This window comes from Lycium ferocissimum, chromosome 4 (assembly GCF_029784015.1).
Source record: "Lycium ferocissimum isolate CSIRO_LF1 chromosome 4, AGI_CSIRO_Lferr_CH_V1, whole genome shotgun sequence".
Lineage (NCBI taxonomy): Eukaryota > Viridiplantae > Streptophyta > Magnoliopsida > Solanales > Solanaceae > Lycium > Lycium ferocissimum.
Window position 1 is genome coordinate 60,895,130 of NC_081345.1, and position 11,589 is coordinate 60,906,718.

An 11,589-nucleotide genomic window follows, 5' to 3' on the forward strand; every position below is an offset into this window, starting at 1 on the left:
ACGAACAACATCGATACCGTACTCTCACATCACTCAAGTAAAAAAACCGAGCCCAGCTTATCACAAATAGTTCATCACTGGCATCATCAAGGTATCAATAAAGGTATCATGAATGGACGAGAAAACGTGCAATGATCCGTAACATCAATAATCCGATCAATATCACAAGTACTACGGGTACGCCAACAATATAATCAATGTCACAAGTACCAACATGGGTACGCCAATAACATATCAAAGTCACAAGTAACAACATAGGTACGCCAATAATATATGTGTCACAAGTACCAACATGAGTACGCCAACAATACCAGTGAAGACTACACAAGTCATATAGAACTCTATCCTCGTATCGACATCAAGCCGTAAGATACTACAATATCACAATAAAGATGGACAGCAGATTCCAATATCTACTAATAACACGTAGCATCAAGCCAACACACTAGAATAATCAAGTCACAACACAACAGGGTGGCTAGCCCCAATCACGCAACAGGGCCCAACCTAAGACAGTATCCAACCCAACTTCACACCCGAAGGTTTACATGCTCTCTCCGATAATATAATATAAATATATGCTTTGCTATACAAAGTCTCACCAAGGGTAAGCCATAACCTACCTGGATGGGCGAACATCAATACACCAACAATCACTTTTTAGCCTTGCCCTTCCGTTGAGCCTCAATATCAAGAAAGTCTATTCGTATTCGAAATCTAGATTAGAAATCATGAAGATCAATACCTAGATTGCTATCATTCAAATTGGGTAAAAAACTAACCCTAGAATTGGGAAAACAGGTCTCATAAAGGCAAAACGGGAAATTCGGGGGTAAATTATCCAATTAAACACTAGGTGATCAACACCCATCAACTAATTGCTATATTAACTCAAGGAATCATCCAATTTCGAAATCCAAGCAAAACCCCCAATTTTGGGTATAAACCCTAACTCTTAAATTCAAAAATTCAACATTAATAATGGAAGGTATATAATTATCAACCTTAGATACATCATAATCTAGCATATACCCAATCAATTTCATCATTTAAAGCAACTTAGGAGTCTAACCAATTTTATGAAATTCTCATGAAAGACCCATTAACCTTCTTCATGAAAAACCCCAATTTTCTACTTTAGAAATCATGGATTAAAGCTTAAACCAAAGGAAAATACTTGGATTATGGTTTAGACCTTACCCCATGGAAGCAACTTGAAGAACATACTTGAATTCTCCCAAATCCAAACTTTCAAGATGAGAAAAACTCCAACAACATTAATGGCCAAAAACGCCCAACTGTTCACCTTCGTTTCTTGTGCCAAACGATCCCGAAACTCGCTTTTGATGCCTCCAATGGATTCCTTGTGAAATTCCAGTCAAGTTAGGCTTTTGAATCACTTCATTTGACCTTATAATGAAAGAGATATATTGGTTTCAATATTTGGAAAAGTGCAAATTTTTAAATACGAATTCAGTGGCAATTTTGTAATTAATCTAAAAAAATCTAGCAACCCAATTCTTAGTAAAATAACCATAAATCCCTCATACGATATCGAAAATTGATGCTTTCGGTTGCTATGGTTCCAAAATTACGATACGGATATAATGGTTCAGTCGAAAAATGAATCAAAGGCCGTTTGCTCAATATGGTACCCTTTATGCTCAAATCGACGTCAAAACCGAAAAAAATCAACATACAACCCAAACTTATCCAAAACTCATCGGAATCTAATCAAACTTTGTGGACATGTCCAAAATCATCATGCAAACTTATTGGAACTTTCAAAACATCGACACGGCATCATCTTGACCCGATGTTGACCGTGGTCAACTCCAATTCTAACTTAGCTAGTTTCTCAACCAATGACCCAAATCACACCCGAACCCTTTTGGGAACCAAACCTATGACACCACTAAGTCATAAATCACCCTTCGGACGTAATGAAATTGTCAGAATCTGATTACAGGCACGTTTACCCAAAAGTCAACTTCGAGTCAAACGATTTTCGCTTTAAGACCAAATTTTCTAAAAGTCATTCCAAAACCCAAAATGATGCGTAAGGAACTATGCCACCGGTCCCCGCGGATCAAGGTAGCACTAAAAAGGCTCGGGGACGAGTCAATGGGGGAAAAAAACGATAAAAACCCAATAACGACCAAACGGGTCGTTACATCTACGTACCATGCAATAAATGGTAAATGAATCAATTAAATAGAAAATAAATCACTATTTAATCCTTTAATAAAGATACCAAAAGAAAAGAGAATAGAAATAACCAAAAAGTAAAAGTAAATCAAAAGAAAGAAAACGTGCGAACAGGTAATGAGCAATCCGTTCACATAACCAACTTTTAATTGTGCATCTTGGCTTTTGTGTTTCTCGCAAAGGTGTGAATGTGTGCTGAAGCTCAAGAGTTAAATACTCCGTGCATCTCAAAATATTTGTCGCATTTTTCATTTATACGCCTCTTAAGAAAGCATTTATAAGAGTGATATTTTGACTATTTTACCCTCTTAACATATTTTATGTAATCTCTCATCAATAAATATCTACTCCCTCAATGGTGAGAACCTCTTAAATATTGCTAATTAGTACAAGGGTAAAATGGAAGAAAGTTACTTAATTTTGTCTTGATTAAATAAAACGACAAATATTTTGAGACAAGGATTATAATACGGACGTCAAATATTTTGAGACGGAAGGAGTAATTTATTACTACATTTGAAGAGTCAGACGTGTAATATTACATAAATGAAATCATGGAATATAAAATTCTTTATGGCTTTTTCAAGTCTGCATGTCTTTTTACATTCCAAAGAGTGGAATAAATAGCAAACATTTAATTCATTTGTTGTAAAAACTCATTAAATAGCTAATTAAATTCTTATCAATGATCAACCTATATAAGTGAATTCATCACCAATATCTAGAAGAATTACCGCTACAAAAGTCTTTATGCAAATTTTACAGCATAGTACTGAAATTGCAGGTAATTTTCTTTTCTTCATTTTTATATTATGTGAGTATTCATCTAGTGTATTGAGTTTGTGTAATCTTTGATTAAGAAATACTCCCTATTTTTGTGTATGACTTCTGTAACAATAATCAAAATCATAAGTAGTACAAATTTCTTATGGTTTTTAGATGGATAAAACAAAAATGAATAATAATGATGTTAAAAGTCTAAAAATCACTATATTCCTTATTGTCTTATGTTATTGTCATGATTTTATTACTGATTATCCTATTAAGTTGCTTTATTTTATTTCTACTGTCAGATTTATTCTATTACATCTATTTCTTCTGTCAAAAGCACATATGAAGGGGAACTTATTATTTTGAATCGGACACATGCAAGTGTAACAATGATTTGCGTACATCAATTATTATTTTTTACATTGATAATTATTAAGTATTCTATCTCAATAATTATCTACTATTTCTTTGCAGATGTACACCATGAAATAGAGGACGATAAACTATCCATCATAAGGAAGATAACAACTTATTAGTATATGTAATAGAAAAAAGGAGACTACAAACTCATAAAGATAAGAAAACTTTTGGACGTGAAGTATTTGCAACAATAACCATGTTATACTCAAATTAAAATGATATGTTGCTGGAATATCGAAACACAAGAAAGTTATCGAGCTGTATATTGGATATATCAAAAAACCTGCATAATTGAAGTCGTTCAAAACATTACTTTGTTATATTGAATTGATGTTTCTTTTGTAGTTTTTTCTTCTACTTCAGTCACTAACATAATTTGTAATTGCGTGTACACCGCTTGAAAGTGAAAAATATTCTTTCACATTGATATATAATTTGAAAGCAACTTCTAGTTCGTTTATGCCTATAAATTTGGTATAATACATCAAACACATTTTATAATATTATTTATATCATGTTAGAATATTTGTGGAGTATTTATTAGCACCGGATACACGTGCAACACACGTGTGCAGAAACTAGTTTCAAAGAAGGAGCATAGTTAAAAGTGTAAGAGCAATCAGAAAAATGAGTTTAGTTTCTTCCACAACATAGTACTATAAAATCTCTATCCTATTAATTTCCTACATAATCATCTTAAAGAAACTATTTATGACAGTGTTATTTTCTATCAGAGTTGTTTACTATATTTATATATTTTGGGAAAAATCACTAGAACATGAAAACATGATAACATCAAGTATAAATATCATTACACCAATAATAAAAATAATAATATATAGAGAAGATACTTTTAAATAATAATAAAAAAATGGGGTGTACAGGTTTACGTCCGGGGCTTTAGCTTTTGCGCTCGGGCCCTATGCCCCAAATTCGAGGGCATACGCCCTATGGATCTACGCCTTTCATATGTGTCCTGAGGCGTTTTTGATACATCCCACCCCGGGACTCGCCCAAAAAACGCCTTTGAAAACACTGGTTCCAACAACCTTATTTCTTCTTATCAGGCTATTAATTAAATGCTCAGTGCCAAACAAAGAAACAAATCAAACAATGTAGTCAACATATTTTCTAAGACTCCAAGAATCTCGACAAAAGTTGAGTTGTCTTAAAACCCAACCCCCCGCCCCTATACCTTTTCTATGTTTTCCCCTTTACATATATACTCCTCCTCTACTCTGTAAAATTATAACAACACTTGAAAGTAACAGTAGACTAAAATTGTACCCAAATCCTTCAAAATTCAGGGAAGAATCTTGGCCTACCAATGCATCCATTTTGAAGGAGTCTTTCCTTCAAGCCAAGGCATAGCTGCCCATACAAAGAGTCACTTCACGGATAAATGGGTTAAAGGAACCCGCCAAAGAAAGGTATTTTTGTCGTATCTGGATTATCAGGTACAACAACAGGGTTTTGATACTGAGTCATCAATTCCGCAGCAACAACAAGTTGCATCTGATGGCTCAACCAATGTTCATCAAGATGGTGCACAGAATTTAAAAAACTCGGTTACACGACCTCTATCGTTTACTGCGTCGTCTAGCAGATACAAACCACAGGCTTTCCGTAAGAATCATTTGAGGCCTCGTAAGCGTCCTGTCTGTTCGTAGTCAATTTTGAACCCACCACTGGCAGGCTATGGTGCAGGTGCCTCCTCAAACTCGTGGCTGTATGTCGTACATCTTCGATCAACTGCGGTAGCAGCAGGTGACTCACCGACCTCCTCGTGGTAGTTTGTCGTACATTTACAATCAACCGGAGTGAGAGGCGATAGTGTAGGTGCCTCATGTTGCTACACCTTCATCTGTTACTCTCCATCTTATTTAGCGTGCCTGGTGGCCTACTCTGCTATTGAACTAGTTCCCTATGGGTTCTGGTTGAATCTAAGCGCTGCATTGGCCGCCTGGCATGCAAAATTATGAACTTATTCATTATCCATCGGGAGTAACAATATTGTTACTATAACTAGAGAGAATGATGAACATGAGGTTGATGAGATTGACTTAGGGCTTAGACTTTGGGTTTTTTAGGGATGGACTGAGGCTTTGTTGTTTTGTTTTTTTTTGTTGTTGTCGTCTTCATCTATTTTTGTTGACATTTATCTTTGATTTAAGTTCATGTTTTGAGCCTTTTCGTAGTTTTAATATTGCGTCTATTATCCTTTTGTTTTTGTGCCAAATGTAGTAGGTGGTGTTTACCATCTAATAAAATTATAAAATCTATGGGGTTACTACATTTGGCACAAAACGAAAGGACAACATATCCAACACTAAAACCATGAAAAGGACTCAAAACATAAACATAAATCAAATATAAATATTAACAAACATAGATGAAGATGACGACAACAACAAAAACAAAACAACAAAGGCCCAGTCCATTCCTCAAAAACCTCAAATCTAAGCTCTAAGTAAAGCTCATCAACCTCCTGATCATCCTTCTATGCAGTTATAGCAACAATATTGTTACTCCCGATGGATAAATAAGTTGATAATTCTGCATACCAGGTGGCCAATATAGCATTTAGATTCTATCAGAACTGTCACGACCCAAATCACGGATCGTGCGGGCACCTACCCAATCACCTGGTAGGCGAACCCATCCCTTATCAACGTCTAACACAACATAAGTAAGTAAAGAAGAAGATAAGCAGTCTCAAATCATAGATAGATAATCATACAAAATACTACAACATAAACCCCCGAATCTGGTCTGAATAGTAAAACACCAACTAAGTACATATGTCTAGAAAATACAAGTCTGAAAATAAAACATCTGTCTCAAAATGGGAAATAAGGACAGAGAGATAGAGGAGTCTCCAGGCAGCGGATCCATGCGATGCTCACCCTGGGCACTCAAAAGCTCAGCCTCGGGATCATTCTCGAGTTGTAGAAGTGGAGGCTGCTACGAACTCTGGACTCAGAAAAAGAGTACAACAAGGTAGTATCAGTACAAACACCATGTACCGGTAGGTATCATAGGCCGACAATAGTTTGATAGCATATATCAAAGAAAGAAACTAAAAGATAGGCATGCGAGTACTCAAGTACAATCACAACACAGTACAAGATCAAACAACAAGCGTGATATGAGTACCAAGGTAGAATCAATGTAATGTATGGATGAAATACTGAGTGTATATGCAATGCAATGATATGCACGGGTCAACTGTCTTTCTCCGTACACACAATGTACAGACGGATAACCTTCACGTCTCGATAGTCATGATATATGGGGGACCCATAGAGTCCATATACTAGTCACTCCGCACACAACCTAGAGATGACTTCCATAACACCAGCCACTCCACACACGGCCGAGAGGTGGCTTCCACATCATTAGCCATTCTACAAACAGCCCAGAGGTGGCTTCCATATCATTAGCCATTCCTTCTCACTTATCATCATCAGTACCAATAACAGTTCATATCAATGTATCATGTAAAATGAGTATGAATGCTATGCATAATATCAATCTCAAGTGTAATCATATCAAATCTCAATAGTGCCTCTACATGAGCACGTATCACAATATCAATACGGAACCAAGTTCTTTCCCTTATCAATGATAAATGTCAAGATAAGTGAGAGATGAACGTATCACAGTCACAACATGACAATTAAGTAACAAGTCCAATACCACAATAAACGAGGCGACATGCCCACAAAGTCAACAACGATACCAACTAAGAATATCCATCCCAACTTCATACCCGAAGGCTTAACATGATTTCTTCGTCGATAACTAACTCTACATATGCTTCGCTAACTGGAGTCTAACCGAAAGGTAAGCCGTAACCTACCTCGCTGCCGAGCTTGCCCTTCCAAAGAGCCTCTGAATACCCAAAGTCTAGCCATTACCGAAATCTAAGTTAGAAATGGGGTATAATGGTACCTATGTGGCTATATATTCGTTCGAATCAAAATCAACTAAGGATAAGAGGGAAATCGGGCCCACAAGTATAAAACGGGTATTTCAAAAGATAGAATTGGTAACCCAATGTTCTAGAAGTTCAATTCTACTCTCCAATTGCTAAGTTAGCTCAATTATTGATCAATTTCGTAATTCAAGGCAAAACCCCCAAATTAGGCATAAACCTTAGTTTTTCCATATTCAATTTCTCAACTCAAGTTGGAGATTCAAGCCTATTAGTTACTAATTAATGAAATTTCATGCTTAGATTAGCCAAATCAATCACTTAATCTCACATTCAAAGATTAAAATTTCAATAATAAAATTAAGGTTGAAACCCATCTTCTCCAACTAGGGTTTTGGATTTTCGCCATAGATTTCAAGCTTAGGAAGGTAAACAATGGATCACATGGTCGAAGAGACCTACCCCAAGAAGACTCCACTCAGAAACACTTCAATTGCCTTTGAGTCACTTTGGTGAATTAATTTTGGAAATGGGAAATGAAGTGTTTAGTCTAGGAATTTAATGAATCAGGAACAGCGTCTTTCGCTCACTGCTGTCGCGTATTTTCCTCGGCGGAATACCCTCAACTGGGGTGCATTTCAATAGAATCCGAAAATCGTGCGTCTGCGGGCTTAGCCTCGCTGAGGCGGGTTCACTGTGGCGAGACATTAGAAACCAAAGATTTTCTGGTTTTTACCAAGTTCTCCCCAAATCCCGACATCCACTCGATACCTCCCAGAAACAAAATAGATTTGCACACATACATAAAAACACTCTATGGACTTACTCTTGGTCTCGAAATTCCTGTCGGAGGTCTGTTTGACCAGGTCAACTCCTAACGGCCCAGAACCAACTTTCCAACCAATAACCCAAAATGCTCCCGAGTGTCTTGGGAATCAAACTGAATATCCCACCAAGTCATAATCGACCCTTCGAACCTCACAAAATTGACGAATTTTCGAAAAAGGTCTGTTTACTCAAAAGTTAACTATCGGTCAAAAGTTTTTCACTTTAAGGTTTTAATTCTCATAATTCACTATAAAACTCACCCGATTACCTAAAGAACCATGTCGCCCATCTCCTCGAGTCAAAATCATACTAACAATACTGGGGAAATGGTAAACGGGGATAAATGGGTCAAGAGAACAATAACAACAAAATGGGTCGTTACATCAGATACCAATTAAACAATCGTTCGTCCTCGAACGATAAAGGAAAAGTACCTGAGTTAGTAAACAATTGGGGATATACGCACGCATATCGGACTCGGTCTCCCATGTGGCCTCCTCAACTGGATGGTGCTTCTATTGCACCTTAACTGAAGTTATCTCTTTTGACCTCAACTTTATCACTTGACTATCCAAGATCGCTATAGGCTCTTCCTCATAAGAGAGATTCTCATCAAGCAATCCGGAGTCCCGACGAATGATATAAGAACAGTCTGAATGGTACCTCTTCAGCATGGAAACATGAAATACCGGATGAAGACCTGATAGGTCTTGTGGCAAAGCTAACTCATAAGCCACTGCACCAACACGACGGCGAATCTCAAATGGACTAATGTACCGACCAATGTACCTTGAGCTCAACTTGCCCTTCTTCCCAAATCGCATAACACCCTTCATGGGTTAAATCATCAAAAGCACCTGCTCACCCTCCATAAACTCCAAGTCTCGAACCTTCCTGCCCGCATACACTTTTTGCCTACTCTGAGCTGTCACAAGCTTTTCTTGAATCAGCTTCACCTTGTCCAAACACTCTGTCACGACCCGAAATACGGGCCATGACGGGTGCCCGAGGCTGACCACCGAGCACCACCCATTCTATGTCTTATCCTGCCTTCATTCACATTTCTTATCATTTGTAATCATAGAAAATGATTTTTCATTGAAAACATATTTACTTGTATAAACATAAGCCCTTTAGGCTATCAAAATAATAATATACATATACTTGCATATACATGAAGTCGATGGGACCATACTACCCACACATACGTATCTACGAGCCTCTACTAGAAGACTGAACGTATGGATGGGACAGGACCCCGTCATGCCCAAAATATATATATATATACACAAAATAATGTCCCAAAATAGCACCTCCGGAATAAAGGAGGGCTCCTGTAATCTGCTGATATCTCCTACGGCTCTACACCGTCTCTCTGTCTACCTATGGGCATGAACACAGCGTCCAAAGAAAAGGACGTCAGTACGAATATTGTACTGAGTATGTAAGGCATGAATGAAATAAAATATAATAGGGAAGTCATAATGGCACAGGACGAGGACATAACCTTTGACTGGATACATGTTACGCATATATTACACATAGCATATCGTATAAGCTACCATGGCGTGTACCTCGTCTTATCATACATACCTTATCTTATCGGACATACGTTATCATATCGTACGTGCATCACCATATCATATACGCATCATCATATCATACATACATCGTCATATCATACATGCATTATCCTACCATACACACATCGTCATATCATACATGCATCACCATATCATACACACATCATCATCGTCAGTTCACGTCCGGGTACCCATCGTATGCAGCCCACCAGTGGTGGTCATGTCCGCCCTTTTCTCGGTACGGTGTAGTCACACGCAGCCCACTGGTGGTGGTCATGTCCGCCCTTTTCTCGGTGAATCATAGCAAATTTCCCCGCCGTAGCGGTGACATGTCCGGCCAATTAGGCGCGGTGGAATCACATCATTATACATACCACACATTCATCATCATTCATGTCATAATCTCATCATTATACATACCATGCATTCGTCATCATACATAACATATGTTTATCGTTACCATACTTTTCATAGACATATCGTGGCTTTATCTTAATTTAACGTCATCAATGCATATATACATAGATACATACATACCATATACTCATCATCATACATTTTATAGACTTATGATTATTAACTTCCTTATAAGCATATCATGGTTCTATCCTAAATTAGTATCCTTACATACGTGTACATGAACATACATCATCACAACATATAGTCGGACTCATAGGCATCTATAGTCATGTCGGGATGACGTAAGGTCGTGGAACCCCGATTACATTATGGAGTAATCAGATTACCGTATCACACCTTGAAGGGGCTAACATATTAAGGTGAGTGTTCACAAGGAAAGCATCAATGGAATCACACATAGAGTCATTGACTTCGTGGGCGTCATTTCTCACTCTAGGACTCTTTTGATTTAGCTCATCATCGTCACTTACCGTGCCCGAGTCTTATCTCTCTTCTTTACCTTATACATGTATAGCTCCCTATAGTCATGGACTCATCGTCATTACTATCGTGCTCATAATAGATCTCTTATCTTTCTTTTGTATAGCTATTTATGAGCGTAGGCTCTTAGTCCTTCGGAGTTTGGGAGATTCATGGAGACGGAGGGAGATCATGCCTTGAAGGGAAAGAGGCCAACATTTTTAAGAAGGGTCTACCGACAATGAATAATAGCGGGGAGTCGTATGAAGATCATTAACTTTGTAGAAATCTCGTATCATAAGTCTTAGGATCTCTAGATTCGGCTCATCATCATATTCATATCATACTCCTTACTTCATCTCATGCGAGCTCTCTATAACGTAGACTCATCATTTCCGATACATACATATGTGTAGAGAGATCATAGAAGGATAAGAGGATTCATACCATAGAGTCATGCCTTAGAAAGAAAAGGTTGAGCCTTACATACCTTTGTCGTTTAACTATTCGATTGCTTGCTCTTCCTCTTTTAATGCACTCGTTAATACCTTCAATGTGATTCGTATCAACATTAGTTAAACAATCATGAGAGCGTACTTACTAAAGCTATAGAAAATTGGGCAGCGTTTCCTTTTTTTATACTACTTTTCGCCATATTCCATATCAACCCTCAACATTCATAACAACGATCACAATATCCTAAACAATAAGCATCACCCACTCGCATTATCCACATTTAGAAATTTCACTCCAAATTCTCCATATTCATGACCAAAGTCCACTATCGTGTTCTTTCACATAAAATACTTATTCCACATTCTAAATGTCATTTATAACGTATTCATAATCTCAACATATCAATATTCACAACTCAAACCAAACTTCTATTCATCAACAACACTATTGCCATATTTATGACCCATTTCATATATTTTTGTACCACCAACGTGTTTCAACTTTACA

At 37.4% G+C, this 11,589-nt stretch overlaps 1 protein-coding gene across 1 annotated transcript; it reads right to left on the reverse strand.

The window, feature by feature from the left end:
• Nucleotides 1–8,679: 8,679 nt before the first annotated feature.
• On the reverse strand, nt 8,680–9,000 carry LOC132054248 (uncharacterized). The gene has a single exon (XM_059446291.1). It carries the CDS (start codon nt 8,998–9,000, stop codon nt 8,680–8,682), a length of 321 nt encoding a protein of 106 aa, XP_059302274.1.
• Nucleotides 9,001–11,589: the final 2,589 nt, after the last annotated feature.